Here is a 20,695-nt window from a genome sequence, read left to right as displayed (position 1 = left end):
TGCCCACGTGACTAGGCGGGGCCATTTTCACCCAATAGCTTCAGCCGCAGAGATGACACGTTGAAGAAGCGTCAGACATGAGCCGCTGTTGAGTAAATCACAAAGAATAGTTTGAATACTGTACTCACTCCCAAGTGTATATTCTGACAATGGTAAGTCTGTCTCAAAGATGAATGCATTTGTGTTGATTTGGTCATGTGGTAATCTTGAAATATTCCACTAAAACGCATGACAATGATAGCATTCCTCCAGACAGCTTGGAGCTAGTAACGTTACCTTACAGACAGCTGGTTTACACAACAGTCATGATCATTGTGATAACTAACTATCTAATGTTACATTATACGATTTATATGCATATATAAGTCATGTTTGGTTTTTCTCGTCCCTGTGTCAAAGGGTACTGGTGTGATGTATTAAGGATAGAAATGCCAAGGTAGAATGACAGCTGTATTCTAATATGATGATTATGTTGATTTCTTACAGGTTTATACGGACGCTACTGTACCAGAGAATGGGATAATCTGGCGTGTCAAAGGTCAACTCGAATTGAGATGTTATCCTGAGAGCACAGATGGTAGGTTCATGGCTTTTTTTTTCTTCATCATTTGTTTTAGAAGAGATAACTGTTTGTTGTACAACAATAACTACAGTAGGCCTACGTACGCCTGCATGTTTTATTGATCCATGAGCATTCCGAGTTATACTTCCAAATATCCTACGAGAAGTGACAATTTATTACAGGTTTGTGGACTGTACAGTTTATTTGAGATGCATTTAGTAGATATACTACTCCATATCTGGGAATATAATGATAAAAGATCTGTGTTGAATTAAGTCGTTTTTTTTTACAAAAATCATTTAATAAAGAAACCTTGATTCAGCTTATTTAACTGTGCCCAGCTGTGTCTTATCTTGGCTAACATGTACCTGTTTGTTTTGTTCATCATCAGCCATTAAAAAGAGCATCTCTCAAACCTTTGAGACCCTTCGTTCCCAAATGAAGGCGGAGTCACTGGTCTTCACGGTGTGTGACAGCTCCGTTGTTATATGGCCAAACAAGGACGTATACTCTCCTCCTGGAGAAGTATCATCAAATACACTCTGTGAGGAGCTGCAACGATGGATAAAGTAAGCTTTTCGGTCATGTGTATTTTACACACACACATCACATTCCATACATCACAATGTATTTTCCCGGGTTTTTTTAGAGGTGATGACCAAGAAACTGGCAAAAAGGCCTCTAAAAAGAAAATGAAAAAGATTGTAACAGAGGTGAGTGCAGTGTTTCTTCTGTGTCATCTTGGCAAAGATTTTGGTGCTACAGGGACGTAAAGGCCTATAACTATATAGATGTTTTCATTATTTGTTTGTTTATTCACTGTGTGTGATTTTTGTGTGTGTGTGTGTGTTTGTGTGAACATACATACATGTATTTGTGTGTGTGCGCATGCATGTACGTAAACGTGTGTATGCATGCATGTACCTTCATGTGTGTATGCATGTTTGTGCCTGTGTGTGCCTCCTTCCTCCTCCAGAGTGTGATAAACCTCTGCCTGATGAAGGAGGTGTCCCGGCCAGGCCCCCTGCCGGTCCCCACCCTCACCAGGACGCTGCAGAGCGGCCATGCCCTCCACGCCACGCTCCCCATGGACTGTGTCATCCGCTCCACCGCCCACCAACCCATCGGAGTGTACGTCTGCGTGTACCTTCATTCATATTTAATGCACACGTATGGAATACCGACTGTACTGAATGCTCAACTTTTGCTTTCCAATATGTTTCTACAATGGATCTTTGCTGCAGCTGCAACATTAGTGCCGTGATCATTTTTACAGCTGGTTTAGACTTTACAATCTGTGTAGTGTATTTTTTGGGGTGTTTTTTTTTCTTGCATGCACTTTCTTTACCAACACATCACGACACACATGTGAAAACCTACTTGGCAATAGACTCGGGTGAAGTTTCCGATTTGGCGCTGTTTGTGATTTGATTTCCTGCAGTGCTTGTAATCACCTGTTGGATGCGCTGACGAGTCAGCTGAGTGAGATGGAGAAAGCAGCCCTCCAGAACATGAAGGGAACTACTCTTCTGGTGCCTGAGCCTTACCATTTCCTCCTCCCAGAGCCCAGGGGTCTGGTGACCATAGTATACCCAGCAGGAGTGCCTGACAGTCAGCTGGAGAGCCATCGCAAGGTCCCCTTATCAATACATTCCCATTGAATTATTGACAGCCAATATGCCATTCAGTATTATAATGAGTGAACAAATATAATTGTCTTGGCATGTCGTTTTGTTATTTTGGTATATTAGGTTCTACCGCCGTGTATATTCTGAACTGGTTACTAAAGAGCTCATGTCAACAGGAGCTGCATGGGCGGTTCGACCTGCCAGAGGACAGACCCTACTTCAGGAAACCCAATGCCTTCCGCTTCCCCGACCAAGTGCACAAAGACGGCTACCTTAGGAACCCTCACCAGGTCCTCACACACCCCAGCCTGGACAACGGCAAGGTGAGACTACACATAAAATGTTCACTATGAAATATAGGTACACAGAAGAAATGCATTATGTATGTTTATAATCATATGCAAGCATAATGTATACATCTAAAGGATTTCTGTGCATCATATTTGTAGGTTGTATAATGCTGAATATTCTATAACACAGCCTAAGTGTGTACTATATAATTATTATATATTATAGTATATTAAATTATTATTACTATTATCAAAGCTAACCATCTGAATTGTATACAATTATTTAAGATGTCCAAGATGGATATCATATAGTATAGTACAGGACTCCTGTATGTATTGTATTGTCCCTGGTGCAGGCGGTCTACAGCCACGACTCCAGGCAGACCTTAGTCTCATAGATGTTCCTCCTCCTCCAGCTGTACCTGGTCCAGGGGGTCTACAGCTACCACCACTACATGCAAGACCGCATGGAGGACAACGGCTGGGGCTGTGCCTACCGCTCCCTGCAGACCGTCTGCTCCTGGTTCCAGCAGCAGGGCTACGCCGATCGGCCCGTGCCCTCCCACAGGGAGATCCAACAGGTGCTGCCCAGCTCCTCACATCTATAAAGAGAGAGAGAGACGGGGGATGGGTGGGCAGGTAGGAAGGTGGGGGGATAAATGAATGGATCCAAATGACTCAATTGTAATTTAGCCCTAGATGCTTTGATCTAAGGTGACTCAAATGGAGTTGTCATAAACAATTTGGAGAAAGACAGAGTTTATAAAAAATAAAACACCTCAAAGTAGCAAATAGGAATCTGAAAGGATTGTATTTAGAGTGCAGGATAGTTTTGTCTCCAGATACGTCTTCTAAATTCCACATAAAACCTGAAGGTTCTAGGACAAAAATATTAATATTTGTTAGCCAAGATGATATGATGTGAAGTGATGGTGGAACCTATGATGAAGTCATGACCGTGGAGGGCCTCTCCCTCAGGCGTTGGTGGACATGGGAGACAAGCAGGCGTCCTTCGTAGGCTCCAGACAGTGGATCGGCTCCATCGAGGTGGCAGCGGTTCTGGACCAGCTGCTGGGCATCACGTCCAAGATCATGTTTGTGAGGTGTGTGCTAGAGGCTCATTATTCTGAGTGTGGATGAAAGTGTGTGTGTGTGTGTGTGTCTTTGTGTGTGCTTGCGTTTGCATGCGTAATATGTCTAATTTTAAATGATGCAACACCACAAACAATGTGTGTAATCTGTAGTCAGGGGTGTGAGTTGGCGTCGAAAGGCCGAGAGCTGGCCAACCATTTCCTAACTGAAGGGACTCCTGTGATGATCGGTGGGTTGAATATGATATTTACTCATTCATACTCACGTTGATTAGAACTTATTACTTTTGAATATTACTCATTACTATTCATCAGAACTCATTACTATTGATTATTAATCACTACTATTCCCTATATTATTAACATTCATAATGGAGAATCAAGTTCTCCTTCTCTGGCATCAGATGCCCCTCACTCGAAAGACTATGGAAAATGTAATGTATTGTTATCATTATGAATGTTATTGTCATTACAAAATCCCTGTTTTAGCTATGGTTTCTGTCATATTGGAAATACGGACCCTTACACCATCCCAATATATATAATGACGTTGACTAGACTTTTAAACGTGCCTTCCAGGAGGGGGCGTCCTGGCCCATACCATCCTGGGCGTTGCCTGGAGCGAGACCACGGGCCAGATCCGATACCTCATCCTGGACCCACATTACACAGGCGCAGAGGACCTGCAGGTCATCAGCGATAAGGTACCGGAGACTCTTTATCTACACGGTACTGAAGATCCATTCTTTAGATTGACTAGGAACTGAAGAGAGATTCTTTAGGTGGACAAGGAACTGAAGATCCATTCTTTAGATGGACATGATACTGACGATACATTCTTTAGATAGACAATGAACTGAAGAGGGATTCTTTAGATGGACATGGTAGTGAATATAGATTCTTTAGATGGAGAAGGAAATGAAGATGGATTCTTTAGATGGACATGGTACTGAAGATCCCTGTCGGGTATACCCATTAGTCTTAACCGGGTTTAATAATAGAGCCAGGATGGTAAGTGGTTAGGGTGTCCAATGTCCCCGAAGTCAACCTGTTTGCATCCTTGAGCAAGAGGCCTAACCCCTCATTAATGATATTGTATCAAAATAATTAAAATTCAGTCCCATTGGATAAAAGTTTATACTAAATGTCTTAATAGCAGTTCTAATTATTTTGTCAATGATTTCTCCACAGGGCTGGTGTGGCTGGAAGGGTCCAGACTTCTGGGATCAAACAGCCTACTACAACCTCTGTCTCCCTCAGAGGCCCCGGATCTTCTGATTGGGCTTTGGCATTTGTAATATGTACATACAGAATGAGAATAATAACAAATACACAGCTTGGCACTATAACTATGATGTTTCCATCAATAGTGTAGTGTTTATAATGATTTTTTATTTTTTTAATCTGTAAAGATTAATGCGAAGATGGCTCATCTGTTTTGAAAATGCTAAAATGTCCATTAACATGATTCAAAAAGCGAAATTGAGATCAATAAAATATAAAATAGTGTAGTCATCTACTATTATTGCTGGCATGCTAGAGGAATATAACATAAAATATTTAATTTCTTCATAGATGTAGGAAAAATTAATGAATATGTCTTCGACTATTTGAATTCGTTTTGAATTTAGTTAATACAATTATTGTAAACTATTAACAATATAAATAATTGAATTAACTAATAATCTTATACTATATAATAATTTACATATTAATACAATTATGTGTTTGCCTATATTTCATTTTATGTCAAAAATATATATTTTCGATTGCCGCCTCTGGCGTTGTCAGGAAGTGACGTCGCCTAGTAACCACACAGCTTCTTGTCAAACGTCGCCCATCTGTTACTAGCTAACGACGACCAGATAAACAAGCTCAACACGTCAGGCAAATAAGACCGTTTTCATTTCGTTTTTCATCTTGTCAACATAGCGACTAAACTTAAAGTCAATACTTCTGCAACATGAGGCGTTTTCCGTGATGTGGACCAGAGAGCAAGGTGAGCGTTGTATCACAGACACTGTTGTGCTAACGGCTAGCGTATAACGGGACAGTCAACACACAGCTTAACTTTATACGTAAACAGCAGATTAGGGCCAGACATCGGTCTAATAGCATGTTGTGTCTACTGATTTACCGTAGGTTTTCCTCGGGTGAAGAGCTGGGCCATTAGCCGGTCATGTTTACCCCCAGGGACCTAGATGGTGAAGTGGATCACTCCTTCTTCGATAGTGAATCCGAGTACCCCAGTAAGCATGGGACTAAGACGGAGAAGGAGACTGTCACCACTGTCCTTTCTGAAAACAAGAGTTCTCAGCCTCAGGATGCCAGACAGGAGGGACGTGTGGACCGTTGTAGGCCCACCCCGGGTGGGATTCAAGTAGTTGACCGCGGACCCCGAGCAGAGTTGGAGAAAATAAGCCGGGCGTCAAGTTCATCTATAGGCTACACGTCAGATAACGCGGTCGGTGATGGAGCTAATACTATGAGACCAGAGAGCAACGCAGAAGCAGCCCCCTACGCACTGTCATCAGACGAGAAGCAGAGCGATGGCGAAGACGGCTACTACCAAAGCCAAGATGAGAGCGAAGATGAAGAAACGCAGACGCGACTCTCCCGCAAATCATCCGGCGCGAACCTAACCTCTCCGAAGAAGCTGGTGAGAAAGCGTACAACTCGCAGCGCATCTCCCTCTTCCACGGACACGGACACCGATACTTATACCTCGAGCGATAGTAGTGATGCGAGCTCCTCTCTGGAGCCATCCTCTTCCACCATGGACAGGTCCAGGGCATTAATACCCCCCTCCTCCTCCCTGCGCAAGGGGGGCGAGCCTGGTGGTCTGGGCTCGTCATCGTCAAGAGGTGTCGATCGACCCCCGACTCCTTTGAGGGAGTCTGAAGACACGGCAACGGACGTGACGCCCCTGTCAACCCCTGGCCTGGTTAGCCCGATCCCCGGGTTCGACCTCGCTGCTCGGGTCGGGAAAGTGACCTTGGAGGAAGAACAGCGAATCAGGGGCCCCACTAGTGTTGCCAGCAGTGACGCACCACAGGAAGATCAAGGCTTTGGATCCAATTTGGATGAACGTGAGTCAAGACAGTTTTGTAGTTGCTGCTTGTTATCTGCTTGGATGCAGAAGGAATTGAGTACCCATAATGAGGTTGAGGTTTTTAGATTAATTTGCTTTGCACAGATGTTGTCAATTGGCACCATCCCAAATGATGTCTTGGTCACGAAAACTAGTCTTATGTTAAAAAAAAAGTATGGGTCATGTTTTATTTTTTGGTGCAATGTAAAAGAAAAAAGAAATACACATTTGATGTACAGAAATATATTTTTTATATCAGATTAGATCAGCCGACAGTCGTGTTAACTTTCTTTCATTGTCAACATTGACAGTTTAATTATTGTTACTGCTTAAAGGTGCAGTGTGTAGGATTTAGTGGTCTCTGGCTGTGAGGTTGCAGACCTCCCTGCCCCCAATTCATATTCAAACACTATATTACATTTCTCCAAATGGGTTTCGCTAGATTCCACTATTGAATACGCTGCAGAATGATTCACCGTTGCCGTTCTCCATCCCTCAGCCTCTCTGGGTTTAGACAGCAAACTGGTGGTGGAACTGCTCCTCCATCACCAGCAGCAGCAGCAGCAGCCCGGGAGGCCCGGCAGCAGGAAGAACTTCTCCTTCACCAACGACGAGGTGCGCCGCATCGACCGGGAGAACCAGCGCTTGCTGCATGAGCTGTCCCGCCCGTCGCCCCGGCCAACCAGCAGCACCGCGTCGGGGAGGACTCAGACCAGCAACCCCGTACATCCCGCCCGCGTCTACCACACCACCCTGAACCGCCAGCGGCAGCAGCTGCGCATCGAGAGGGAGAACCTGGTGAGTGAGCCTGAATCAGCGCCATGATGGGGCCTTATTCACTTGTGGAAGGAGCCATGATGGGGCCTTATTCACCTGTAGAAGGAGCCATGATGGGGCCTTATTCACCTGTAGAAGGAGCCATGATGGGGCCTTATTCACCTGTAAAAGGAGCCATGATGGGGCCTTATTCACCTGTAGAAGGAGCCATGATGGGGCCTTATTCACCTGTAGAAGAAGCCATGATGGGGCCCTATTCACCTGTAAAAGGAGCCATGATGGGGCCCTATTCACCTGTAGAAGGAGCCATGATGGGGCCCTATTCACCTGTAAAAGGAGCCATGATGGGGCCTTATTCACCTGTAAAAGAGGCCATGATGGGGCCTTATTCACCTGTAAAAGGAGCCATGATGGGGCCCTATTCACCTGTAGAAGGAGCCTTATTCAATTGTAGAGGGAGCCATGATGGGGCCCTATTCACTTGTGGAAGGAGCCATGATGGGGCCTTATTCACTTGTAGGCGGCCATTAGAAGTAGCCATGTTGGGGTCTTATTCACCTCTAGCAGCCATTAGAAGGAGCCATGATGGTACAGTGATCTCAATATAATTGTGTCCCTGTGTCTTAGGAGCCCTGGGAAAACCTATGCTATGATAGGAACATTCATGTTTTGTTGTGCGGATGACGATGTTTGTGTTCCCAATGTACACTCGGGTAGTGTATCGAGAGACCGGTGTTCCCCCTGGGCGAGCACATGGGCTCTCTCTCCCTGTAGAGGGAGAGAGAGTGAAAGCAGAGCCTGGGTGGGGGGGGTGGGGGACGGAAATCAGCAGGTGGCCCTCCAGCCCAAAGAGTGACATTAGAACAGAGTTCAACATGGCCCAGGACCCCCCCCTCACCCCCAGCTCTACCTCCCCTCAGAGAGTGAGACCCTGAACGCCCCCATGTGGAGAAGGCATGGGGTTCAGAGACACGACCAATCTCTGATCGATTGAGGTGTTCAATTAGAAAACAGCTACACTAAAGAGGTGTGCTTAAAGATTTAGTGTGATTCAGAGGTGAGGAACAGTCAGCACAGTTCTCCGTTTATTTCCTAATTATTAATTTAATTTAATTAAATTAGGACAACGTCCTGCAACCTTCCAAGTAAATGCATTATGATTTTTTTATGAAAGTGACAGCTTTATGGTCTATTTGTTTGTTAGGTGGGCAGGTTTGGTCTCCAGAACATCCTGGTCTTCTCGCTCTGTCTCTGTCTCTGTCTCTCTCACGCTTGCGCTCTCGCTCTCTCTCTCTATCACTCGCTCTGGCTCTCCCTCTTTCTGGCTCTCTCTTCTCTCGGGCTCTCTCTGTCACTCTCTCCCTCTCTCCCTCTCTCTCTCTCTCTGTCTCTCGCTCGTTTTGGCTCTCTCTCTGTCACTCTCCCTCTCTCCGGCTCTTTCCCGCTCTGTCTCTCTCTTTTCTCTCTTACTGTCTCTCTCATTCTGTCGCTCTCTCTATTCTTAGAGTGAGGTAACAGAATACAGCTAGCCTTCGTTAAGTCGAGCCAGGCGGATACGTCGTCTGTACACCCACATCAGTTGGCTGGTTGGCTGTGGATTTATCTTCTAAGACGAAAGACTGTGTTGGATCTCTTAATGGAACAATGTTGACCTCAGGCATGACATATTTGGAGTAAAACATTTCAAAATAAAAGTCAGCGTGTTCATAAGATATGTAATGGAGGAGGCAATTAATGTAAACAGGATATGGTACAAAAATCCTTTTTGGCTTTCGTCTGTATTTCCGATTGCACAGCTTTGGCATGTTATGTTGGGTTTTGTGTGTGTTTGTGGGTGTGGGTGTGTTTGTGGGGGTACTTCTTTTCATTCAGAATCCCTCACACAAACAAGGCAGCATAGTGACTCTCGATATCAAATACTAGCTTGATCCAAAAGTGGAAAAAGCCTTCTAATTTGCAACAAAACAAAGAATGTCCAAGCGCTTTTATTTTTGCCGTCCGTTGACCCGGTCCTCCCTCACAGGCCTTCCTGAAGCGCCTGGAGGGGGTGAAGGCCACGCCGGGACTCCGGCGCACAGACCAGCTGGCAGACCACCAGAGACAGGCCTCCTACCTGGGACCCTCCCGCTCCTCCAGCTCCACCATGTTCTCCTTCACCTCCTCCACCCCGCTCCTCGGTCCCTCCTTCCGCACCGCCCGGCCCCCCAGCAGAGTGGTGACAGGTGGGTCCCCACGAACTACGATGCATCTCTTCAGGTAGTGGACGGGACTGTATCAAATGCTCCACAGGAGTAGCAGGCCAATATGGCGGATCGTTCCGTACCTGCTAATGAAATGATTCGCACACTGAAATACATTCAGAAGATCAATCTGTATAATAATAATAATAGATATTAATATTATTATTACCATAATATTATAGGCATTCGTTTAGAAAATATGCATAAAAGTAATGTCTTTTTTAAGATTGAGAAACTGAATTTATTTTTTGGAAAATGATACGTGAAATCTCATTTTATTCTTCTTTCTTTTTTATCTTCTGCCCCACGAAATCTTAGCCTATACACGATCCCTAAGCTTGTTGCAATGTATTTCCTACTCAGGCATTCATGTACTGTACAATGTGATGCAACCATCTGATTCACGGATGTTTCCCTCCAGCGAAGGGTCTCTGCACCGCCAGTGCCGGTCACAGACGTACCAGAACACCAGAGAGAGATCCCCACACCAGCGCCAACAGCACCCCGCCCACCTCCGCCCACGCACCCAGGTCCAAGACAGGCACGCCGCGCCCGGACTGGTGCTAAACCCACTGCCATTGTTTGACTTCTCAGAGTAAAACGTTTTTAGTGCTGATGCAATTCGTCTTGTTCAATAAAGGAAGCTTCTATTTATCATCTTACGTGTCCAGATTGTGATACTTAATACATAAAAAACAGCTGATTTCCCTACTTTAAATAGGCCTTAATGTCATAAAACTAAACCAACTAATAAGGTTGAATAAATACTTTATTCCTATCCCCCCCACCCAATATAACCAAAGCTTTCCAAAACAGCCTAACACATGAGTAAAAATCAACTCAAAAAGTAGTAATACATTTTTTATTAAAAGATAAAGATGCTGCGAGTGCTGATGTGATATGCAACAATGTTAACTTCACAGTGAAAATATGAGGACTAATTGTTTTGTACCAAGATATATCTCAAACTCTCCTCAGTGTGCGACCGGTCTCGATCTCATTGTAAGACTGAAAGCGTGTTCCCTTTGGCACACCGTTGTACGGATGTGTCCACGTTTCCGAAGAGTTTTACCTGAATTCTGATACACCTCTCTCCACTCACCAGTTGGGAGAACCAGACATAGGGTGTTCGGATGTTCTCAAACTACCACGTGGATTAAGACATTTTCAACTTGGTGTGGGTTGGGGGGGATTCCTTGAGGTGTGGGGGGAGGGAGGATAAGCAGGGGTCGAATGTCTTTAAGTGTACTTCTTGATCTCGTCGTACAGCACCAACACGAAGGCCCCGCCCATGCCCCTGATCACGTTGGACCACGCCCCCTTGAAGAAGGCCTTGCCGCCCTCGTCCTTGATGATCTTCCTCCAGCAGTCCATTGTTCCCGTGTACATGATGTCAGCTGCGGGGGGGGGGACGACGACACAGAGTCGGGTTAGCGACGGACTACGGTGCAGGACGAGGTTCATACCAAGCTGACCGAGGGCTAGCGGGTTCTACTGACGGGAGAAACGGGGGAACTCACCTCCTTTGCGACCGGACTGCATCATCATGCGACGCCGCACAGTGTCGAAGGGGTATGAGATGATGCCGGCGGCTGCGGTGACCGTCTGGGCGATCATCCAGGTGATGACGAGGGGTGTGTTCTTGGGGTCAGGCAGCATACCTGTTTGGGGAGAAAGGGGGGAATAAACCAAAACACAAATGACCCACCTCTTACTGTTGCAACAGGTTAACGATAACGGGCAATCAATGAACAGAGCAAACATTCATTTAGAAACACGGAGGGACGAAACGCCGCACCTTTAGCTGTGTCAAAGCAGCCGAAGTAGGCCGCTCTGTAGATGATGATGCCCTGCACAGACACGTTGAAGCCCAGGTACAGCCCCTTGAGGCCGTCCGACTTGAACACCTTGGTGAGGCAGTTCCCCAGACCCGTGAACTCGCGCTCGGCGCCGCTCTTGCCGATGTCGGCGGCGAGCCGGGTCCTGGCGAAGTCCAGCGGGTACACGAAGCACAGGGACGTGGCGCCGGCCGCGCCGCCCGACGCCAGGTTGCCGGCGAAGTAGCGCCAGAACTGCGTCTTCTGGTCCACGCCGCCCAGGAAGACCTTCTTGTACTTGTCCTTGAAGGCGAAGTTGAGGGCCTGGGTGGGGAAGTAGCGGATGACGTTGGCCAGGTTGCCCCTCCAGAAGGAGACGAAGCCCTGCTCCTTGGGGATGCGCCGCACGCAGTCCATGATGCCCTTGTACTGCATGTCCACCGTGATCTGCTTGCTGGCATGCTGGACCTGCGGACAGAGGACACACAGACAGGCGTGATGGGATGAGGGAGCTGGAAGGGAATGAGGTGAAGGGATGGCACGGAGCCGAGGATGGCTGCAAAGAACGGTATTTAAATGGAAATGTACAATGAGAGCGAGTGACAGAGAGCGAGTGAGAAAAAGAATGATAATAATGATTTAACGTCATTACATTTTTCTCTGAAAGGTTTGAACACGTGTTCGATGTGTGGGCTACTGCTTCCCGTATAGTCCAGCCAGCCATTTGGTGAGATAGTTAAAGGCTTATGTTCCACTCCTTCCACTCCTCAAGTCATTTGAGAATGGCACAGTGTAGGCCTATTAGGTGTCTTGCCGTGGGTTAAATTTAGCAATTTGGTTTCACTGAATATTCATTCGGTCACGTTTGGTTTTGGCAGAACGGTAGGTTATTATATATGCAAACATATCCCTAAAAAAAAATAGCACACAATAGGGCGGTGTAGCACACTATATAATAGTAGGTTCAAAGTAGTCATGTTTCAAGTCAATCAGCCTATGGCTTCCAATACGCATGGAATTCACCAGAAAAAAACGGGCACAACGTCCATAAAAGCTATTTTTAAAGAGCTAACGTCTGTATTCTTAATGGCTTTGTCGCGGACATTCTTACACATTGCATTTATATTTGCACATTTGAGGCCTCTGGCTTGTCACGCGCTCTACCCAAACTGGACCATGCACAAAGGCCTACTTTACGCAAGAGCAAGACGCAAGAACATGGTGCCCTTATGGTCTGATTTATATTAGTCATTTTACCTGGAGCAGGAGCTTCACTCGCTCAATTGGAGCCACAGCCGTCTTGGAGATCGCAGCTGCAACTCCGCCAGCCAGGAAATCCTTCATGAAACTAACCACTGCGTCCGACATGGTGCCTTTCCTTCGTTGTACAGAGATAAGCAACCGTTGAAACCGTTAATGGTGCGTACCTCCCAAGGCCCTCAAGGAAATCTGACGCACCCCCAAATGGAAGAGGCGCCCCTCAGTCCCCCTAATATATCGGGGTCATCTATCGCGAGAATGTAACATGATGGATTGGCAGTTCGTCGAACAGATGAACGAGGCTGAATAAATATCCGAGGTTATAGTTCGAGACCCGCGTCATGTTATGTTAATTTAACATGTGAGTTATCAATGTCCGAGGACGTTTAAAGGGCACACTCGATTGCATTTCATTCATCTTACTATAAACACGTGAGCATAAATTGAAGTCGAAATGCCTGAGACCTATTCCATAAAAGTATATAAATTGTCGACTTTGGTGTGTAGATGAATGGATGAAAACCGGCTTACCCATCATGTTTCAAGCCAGTTACTCGCTCGATAAGAAACAAACATGAGAATGAACTTTACCATAAATTGCTGGAAAATACATGTTTGGTCTATATCCCATTCTTAAATAAGCATTTGGCCGCCCAAATGCTGAACAAAATTTCAGAAGGGTTTGATTGATCACATAATAGTCTGATTATAGTTTGTGTCTGATTCATGTTATTTTATTTGGACCATAACCAAGGCCTCTAGTTCACCCCCAAAGTTTTCCCCTTGGGGGTGTTCGGTGTGCGGTGGGTATACAAGGACCTAAAGGCCAACGCTGGAGGACCCGGACGGGGGAGGGGCCGCGGGCAAGTCATTTTAACATTTGATACTCCACAGACGCGGGACTAGGAGGAATACTAAGAGCTGATTGGTCCACTGGGATATGTATTCTGATTACTGTGAGAATGTTTGGTGTGTTGGTAGCCTAAACTTAGTCTGCCGTATACTACAAAATGTAATAGTCCACGATTCGAATGATAGTGCAGAATTGCCTTGTGAAAGGTTTGAATTTAGCCCAATTTGATCAAATAACAAACAAGTGTGACAAATAGGCCGACATAAAAACTACCCCAAAAAATAAATACAACTAGGCTATTACTCAAATCAAATAACACAACTATTTATTACGAAAGGATGACAGGCTTCAAACACAAGGCTTTAGAAAGAGGCAAACAAGGAAATCTGAAACTGTGAAGAATTAGAAATAAATGATCCCGGAAATGAGATATCGTTACCTATGCGGTCAAGGTCATGGTTCCCAACGGTGCAGTTTTGGGTCCCAACAACCCAAAACTGCACCGTTCAGAATTACCACTTGGTGGCGCTGTTTCACCGTGTGGAGGGGAACATCGATTTCCCCTATATCATGGAGCGAGCGCACACAAAGTAGTTATCTAGTTTTGGCTTCCTCATTATATAAAATTCTAACGTGTTGCCTACTTCAAGTTCATTCATGGATAATCTTGGCAGATGCAGTTTTCTGATTAAATGCGCAAAAGTAGGCATTAACCTTAAAACAAACTAGAAGAGATATAAGCAAATTACTTTATTTTTTAACCAAATGTTGTATCAATGGCCAATAGCTGGCTACATTGAGTTTAAAAAATAAAAAAAATAAAAAGCATGTAACTATATATATAATAATACAAATAATTGTAATAAATAACATCATCATCCTCATCTTCATCATCAATCATATTACAGAATGCTATACAATATCTTTGCCTCTTTGCGCAATAATAAGAGAGAGAGAGAGTGAGAGAGAGAGAGTGAGAGAGAGAGAGAGAGAGAGAGAGAGAGAGAGAGAGAGAGAGAGAGAGAGAGAGAGAGAGAGAGAGAGAGAGAGAGAGAGAGAGAGAGAGAGAGAGAGAAAGAGAGAGAGAGACAGAGAAACCGAGAGATACACACACGCACACAGACACCCCCCCCCCCCCCCCCCCCCCCCCAACACACACACACACACACACACACACACACACACACACACACACACACACACACACACACACACACACACACACACACACACACACACACACACACACAAAGCGAGAGAGAGAGAGAGAGAGAGAGTCAGAAAGAGGGAAACAGAAAGAGAGACACACCCACACACAAATAGAGAGAGAGAGAGAAAATGCGAGAGAGAGAGAGAGAGAGAGAGAGAGAGAGAGAGAGAGAGAGAGAGAGAGAGAGAGAGAGAGAGAGAGAGAGAGAGAGAGTTTGTTGGGGGCCTAGACAAACTATGGGGGTTGTACCCCAGGAACCCCCGGGGTTCCTGACTTCAGCAGGTCAGTTGACATCTCTGGCAGCTCTGATTCTGGTTCTAGGAAAACAAATAATATCAAGCCAACTATAATAAAAATGTATATGCTATATACTATAAAACGGTTTAGATGAGTTCCCATTAAACATCATGACACATTCATGACAATCACACTCAAATATTAGATTAGATTAGATACAACTTTATTAATCCCCCGCAGGAGAAATTTGTTTGTTGCAACAGCCGAAAAGCAGTGGAAAAAGCACAAATATTGTTTAATGTGTGTGTTTGTTGTGTGTGTTTGTGTGTTTGATTGTTTTGTTTTGATTGCATGAATCCCAAATTTGAGGCCAGCCGCTCACACCAGTAGAACCGCCCGTAGCGTGTGAAGGCCCCAGAAGACGTCTTTACCGCCAAACACACAGCGTCAACACAGGACAGCCCCCCCGAGACGTCTCATAAAGCCAGAAGAGGGGTATGCTAGCTGCTGCTAGCTAACAGTGATAGACCTGCTGAGCTTTCTGTTTAGCGGCGATGCTAATGCAATCCTCTTACCTCAGCCCCTGCAGGCTGTAATGCATGCTGGGCATTGGGGGGCACAGCGGTCACATGATCCCAGAGAGAGAGCCTGGCACAGGGGCGAGAGAGATTACTGAAGAGTTCTCTCTCTCATCTGTTGCTCTCTCTCTTTTGGTGCTGGTGCCATTGTTGACCTGTTTTCATCAAAGTTAAATATACAGCAGACTGGGATGAGACAGAGAGACAATAGAGAGACAGAGGGAGATAGAGCAACATTTATGGAGAGGAAAATACAGAGAGAGAGACAGCAGACAGACAGAGACACAGAGACAGACAACAGACCGACAGACAGACACAGAAAATAGACAGAGGGACAGAAAACAGAAAAAAAGACAAAACAGACACTTAGACAGAAAACAGAGAGGCATAAAACAGACAGACATAGAGACAGACAACAGACACATAGACAGAAAACAGAGAGGCATAAAACCGACAGACATAGAGACAGACAACAGACAGACAGAAAACAGAGAGGCATAAAACCGACAGACATAGAGACAGACAACAGACAGACAAAGACACAGAGACCGATAGCAGCCAGCCAAACAAACAGGTGGAGACACAGAGACAGACAGAGACAGAAACCGGTACAAATAGACAGAGAGAGTGACCACAGACATAGACAGAGAGAGAGAGACAGACAACAACATATGGAGACACAGAGACAGACAGACAGACAGACAGACAGACAGACAGACAGACAGACAGACAGACAGACAGACAGACAGACAGACAGACAGACAGACAGACAGACAGACAGACAGACAGACAGACAGACAGACAGACAGACAGACAGACAGACAGACCGATAGAGAGACAGAGGTTGAGAGCATGGTGAAGTGGTCAATTTTGCCAACTCAGTGACATTGCCAGATCAGCTGTGAAGACTCTCAGGTAAAGAAACACCCACACACATGCACACCCGTGCACACACATGCATGCAGACACACACACACGCTGACGCACACACGCGGACACAAACACACTTGCAGACACAGACAAACACACGCAGACACACACACACGCACATACACATGCGACCACATGGGGACATGAGCGATCAGAGCAGATACACAGACAGAGAAATCCCCCATGACCGATCAGAGCAGACCTGGAGACACCGGGCCAGTGGGTGATGGAGGGCCGAGCCTGACTAGGGAGGAGGGGAGGGGGAGGGTGGGTGGGGAGAAGGATGAGGTAAGGTGGGGAAGGAGGGTGGTCGTGATGGGGGTGAGGAAATCTCTGCTGGACATGCTGTGGTGGGGAGAGGGAGAGGGAGTGGGGGAGAGAGAGAGGGGGAGAGTGAGGGATTGAGAGGAAGGGGAAGAAAAAGCCAGAGAGAGAGATAGAAAGGCAGAGAAAGCAAAAGAGAGAGAGTGAGAGAGAGAACAGGCTTGAGAGAGAGAGAGAGAAAGAAAGTGAGAGAGACGGGGTAGGGGGGAGTAGAGTAGGAAGTTGAGGGTTTGTTGTGGGAGTCAGACCAGGGTGAACTCTTTAATCTGCTCATTCAGGGATGTTTGACATGGCTAGTTTGTGAATGACAGCAGCGGCTCTCTAAACTAAGCTGTGTGCTAGAGAGCATGTCTGTCAAACAACGGCCTGACAGACCGACAATGCTGTTCAACGCTGGAACGCAACACTTAAAGAAACTGGAACACAACACTTAAAAACTCAGGAACGCAACACCTAAAAGCACTGGAATGCAACACTCAAACACACTGGAACGCAGCACTTAAAAACACTTGAACGCAGCATTTTAAAAACGCTGGAATTCAACATTTAAAAAAACTGGAACACAATGCTTAAAAACGCATGAACGCAACACTTAAACACTGGAACGCAATGCTTCTTCAAAACTTTCCCATAATTCAGTTATATAAATTAGAAAATATATAATAAATGTCTAAATAAATATAAATGTAAGGTGATTGCTGCAGTGAAAAAGTTTCGGCATATGTGTTGAAGTAGTTAAGTGAAGTCCATCCACCATCATGCACCAGTGAAAAAACTAAATAGCATACTAGCAGGCAAAATATGTATGCGTTAACTGGATAATAATAATAAATAATAATAATAATAAAACATTTATAACAATAATATTATATATATTTGTTCTTATATCACTAATGACAAAACTGCTCTAACTTCTCCCACAGGGGCATTTGTGTTCAGCAATACAACAAGATTCAGGTCCTCCGTTTTGACAAAGTCCTTCTACTCAAGTTTACAATTGGATCAGGTCGGAGGGAGTTCAGAGCTGAATCCAATGTGTCCGTTACTTCATTCGATTAGACGTCCAAATTGGATGAAGTGAACAAAGCGAACCTTGCCTGCGGTCCATTTTCTGGAGTTTGGGTGAACTTCTGGGAACACTATTTATGTCCCGTTTGCGTGTGTCTTTGTGTCTGTGTGTTAGCCTGTGTGTGTGTGTGCGTGTGTGTGTGTGTGTGTGTGTGTGTGTGTGTGTGTGTGTGTGTGTGTGTGTGTGTGTGTGTGTGTGTGTGTGTGTGTGTGTGTGTGTGTGTGTGTGTTTGTAAGTCTGTGTGTGTGTGTGTCTTAGTCTGTGTTTGTGTCTAGATTCTTTCCTAGCCGTTTTCTCCACTATCTTTTAGTTTCTTCTTTATTTAATATTGTAGCCTATGGTTGATTAGTAATTGGCCAAACAAAAACTATAAGCCTACTATATACGCATGTTAAGAATAACGTATCGGCTGTACTCCCCGCTCTGTAATAAAATTTGTGATAAAACAACAAGATTTTAAAGTGCAGAATCTGTGTAGAATATAGTTGATCTATCATCGACGTAGAAGTGCAGTGAACCAGAATCTTGAGAGTTTGTAGACCGAGAGCTTTCTTCTCTTGGCTCTGTCTCTATTCTCCGGGCTCCTCCACCAGACAACAGAATCTCAGGCCCTCCAGCCTGCTTTAAAGAGCTCCTCTCAAACGTCTTGAGGGCCCTCAGCCAACACCCGTCTGGTGTTAACGGCAGTAATGAGCACAATTATCGGAGCGTTCAGAATTCATCGTTGAGTGCCTTTATGTGAAAGGTCCCCCTTTTTATTATTGTGGATATCTGACACTTGAACTAATCCGAGCAACCTCTAGCGTGACCAACGGTATTTATCTGTAAGGAAGAGACTTGTGGCCGTTGCATTAGAAATGTGGAGGGGACTCTCAGTGAATTGTCGACGAGGGTCTATGTAGAAGTTTAATTTAAACTCTGTAAGAAAAGGAAACCAATTAGAATCAGGAGTGGGACTTCAGCCCTGATGCACAGGAGTTTCCACCCTCAGATCTGAAGACCTCTAGTTTGGTTTTATTTACTGAAATATTGTTGTGGTTCTCTCTGACAGCAAATCAACGCCAATGGGACAACAATATGAGTGCATTTTTACCGTCCATGGAGGGATCAACGCTGGGACCTGTAGGTAGGCAGAGGCTGGACAAAAGTTGCATGGAGGTTGAGGTTCATGACGCCCGGGTTAGCTGGGTTAGCTGGGTTGGCTGGGTTGTGATGGATGAGTTCATAATTCTGAAGCACGGAAACGTGTTCAAATATTTACACATTTGTCTAAAAAATTCTCTGCAGCAAGAAAATAAACAATAATAAAAAGGGCTATTGTTTTATGCAATTGAGATGACATGCTGAATTATTATGTTCTTGTTATTAAATGCTATCCTTCCACATACACGTGTTAGTACACCGCTAGTTAGTGTACTAGCCTGTTAGCTTGCTAGGCTGTTAGCATGCATGCCCCTGGCTTTGTTGATCCTCTGATTAAGCAATGAGTTGTTGGCCGTGTGTCCATCCGGGATGGCCAGAGAGGAGCTGATTGACCTCTGGCCCCTGTGTGTGTGTGTGTGTGTGTGTGTGTGTGTGTGTGTGTGTGTGTGTGTGTGTGTGTGTGTGTGTGTGTGTGTGTGTGTGTGTGTGTGTGTGTGTGTGTGTGTGTGTGTGTGTGTGTGTGTGTCGGGTTAATGAGCGACGGCTGCTGGGGGTCTTTACAACTCCCTGGCTAAGTGACCAGGCTGGATGACCACCCCTCTGGATCTGACCCTCGACCAGGGGTCAGGAAGGGGTCACAATTGTCTCTTTCAGGGATTGCATATGGCTGAGTGACAAGCCTGAAAATATATTGTATTATCAAAATGAAACGTGATTTAAACATCATATGAATATCTTTATGGGAATGAAGCTATACAATCAGAGTAGATCAAGGAAAAGCCATATAAGGGACAATGAAAAAGTATCTTTCAAGTGTATCGTCACACGCTGGTTTGCAATGAATGAATATCTTCCCTGAATGACAATGATTTCAACTCTTCTGAGAACAAATTCAAGTAATTTCATTTTCTTACAGCTCTGTCGTCTGAACAGGCTCCTGACCGCTGGCCTAATCTGCCCCTCCCCGCGGCCCCCCTACTTGCCCTCTCCTCTCTGCCCTCCTCTGTCCAGTGTGGTGGTGGAGGCGGAGGAGGCGGAGGAGGTTGAGGAGGTGGAGAAGGAGGTAGGGGTGGCAGTGGTGTTTAAGCCTGGTTTGTACAGCTGCTGGCCAGGCTTTAGTGGTCACATGATGGAAGTGTCCGTCCGGTTCCCTCTTCATTCATTATAGGTCACTCGGATCATACCGATGACTGTCCCCACATCACACACACACACACACACACACACACACACACACACACACACACACACAAACACACATGCACGCAGGTGCATGCCAACCCACACACCCACATGCAAACTATTCTGCATACAGATTGTGCTGGTCGGATCAGGTCAAAACAAAAGCCTCTAAACCAACTACTCATCCAGTAACTAATGAAAATTAAACCAAAATCTTGGTTTGATTATCAGATGTTAGTAATAACATGCAGGATTGAAGAAACAGAACCCAATGCTGTTTTTTAAATAATACACAGTATGTTTTTATATCTATATATTTTTTATGAAACAGTCATATTATTTCTTATTATTTCATCTCCACTCATTTATCTTTTCATTTAAAATTGAAACGTAAAAAAAAAAGTTAAACAAAA

At 45.2% G+C, this 20,695-nt stretch overlaps 3 protein-coding genes across 4 annotated transcripts; 2 read left to right on the top strand and 1 right to left on the bottom strand.

The window, feature by feature from the left end:
• Positions 1 to 3: 3 nt before the first annotated feature.
• On the top strand, positions 4 to 5,082 carry ufsp2 (ufm1-specific peptidase 2). Its single transcript, XM_060047165.1, has 12 exons — positions 4 to 152; positions 487 to 577; positions 954 to 1,131; positions 1,212 to 1,275; positions 1,539 to 1,693; positions 2,004 to 2,196; positions 2,367 to 2,513; positions 2,897 to 3,061; positions 3,459 to 3,583; positions 3,725 to 3,801; positions 4,151 to 4,275; positions 4,763 to 5,082. The coding sequence occupies exons 1-12, from the start codon at positions 150 to 152 to the stop codon at positions 4,847 to 4,849; spliced, it is 1,410 nt and encodes a 469-aa protein (XP_059903148.1). The 5' UTR covers positions 4 to 149; the 3' UTR covers positions 4,850 to 5,082.
• A 279-nt stretch (positions 5,083 to 5,361) lies between these two features.
• On the top strand, positions 5,362 to 10,336 carry cfap97 (cilia and flagella associated protein 97). Of its 2 annotated transcripts, none has more exons than XM_060047162.1 (5): positions 5,362 to 5,570; positions 5,714 to 6,660; positions 7,162 to 7,460; positions 9,463 to 9,661; positions 10,101 to 10,336. In XM_060047162.1, the coding sequence occupies exons 2-5, from the start codon at positions 5,751 to 5,753 to the stop codon at positions 10,244 to 10,246; spliced, it is 1,554 nt and encodes a 517-aa protein (XP_059903145.1). In that variant the 5' UTR covers positions 5,362 to 5,570; positions 5,714 to 5,750; the 3' UTR covers positions 10,247 to 10,336. The 2 variants fall into 2 exon arrangements, with proteins under 2 accessions (XP_059903145.1, XP_059903146.1); XM_060047163.1 differs by having other exon boundaries at positions 9,463 to 9,665; positions 10,123 to 10,336.
• Positions 10,337 to 10,527: 191 nt separating this feature from the next.
• Positions 10,528 to 12,977, bottom strand: slc25a4 (solute carrier family 25 member 4). The gene is made up of 4 exons (XM_060047166.1): positions 12,754 to 12,977; positions 11,478 to 11,964; positions 11,200 to 11,340; positions 10,528 to 11,076 (listed from the first exon to the last, which is right to left on the bottom strand). The coding sequence occupies exons 1-4, from the start codon at positions 12,862 to 12,864 to the stop codon at positions 10,919 to 10,921; spliced, it is 897 nt and encodes a 298-aa protein (XP_059903149.1). The 5' UTR covers positions 12,865 to 12,977; the 3' UTR covers positions 10,528 to 10,918.
• Positions 12,978 to 20,695: the final 7,718 nt, after the last annotated feature.

Source organism: Gadus macrocephalus, chromosome 3 (genome assembly GCF_031168955.1).
Source record: "Gadus macrocephalus chromosome 3, ASM3116895v1".
Classification (NCBI taxonomy): Eukaryota; Metazoa; Chordata; class Actinopteri; order Gadiformes; family Gadidae; genus Gadus; species Gadus macrocephalus.
The sequence above is the reverse complement of the archived record's forward strand: the minus strand, read 5'-3'. Positions and strand labels throughout refer to the sequence as shown.

Coding starts and splice junctions, on each gene's coding strand:
- ufsp2 (XM_060047165.1), top strand. Junction 578..953: donor TTATCCTGAGAGCACAGATG/GTAGGTTCATGG, acceptor GTTCATCATCAG/CCATTAAAAAGAGCATCTCT. Junction 1,276..1,538: donor TGAAAAAGATTGTAACAGAG/GTGAGTGCAGTG, acceptor TTCCTCCTCCAG/AGTGTGATAAACCTCTGCCT.
- cfap97 (XM_060047162.1), top strand. CDS start 5,751: ATGTTTACCCCCAGGGACCTAGATGGTGAAGTGGATCACTCCTTCTTC. Junction 6,661..7,161: donor TGGATCCAATTTGGATGAAC/GTGAGTCAAGAC, acceptor TCCATCCCTCAG/CCTCTCTGGGTTTAGACAGC. Junction 7,461..9,462: donor GCATCGAGAGGGAGAACCTG/GTGAGTGAGCCT, acceptor CCTCCCTCACAG/GCCTTCCTGAAGCGCCTGGA.
- slc25a4 (XM_060047166.1), bottom strand. CDS start 12,864: ATGTCGGACGCAGTGGTTAGTTTCATGAAGGATTTCCTGGCTGGCGGA. Junction 11,341..11,477: donor CTGCTTTGACACAGCTAAAG/GTGCGGCGTTTC, acceptor CTCCCCAAACAG/GTATGCTGCCTGACCCCAAG. Junction 11,077..11,199: donor GCAGTCCGGTCGCAAAGGAG/GTGAGTTCCCCC, acceptor CCCCCCCCGCAG/CTGACATCATGTACACGGGA.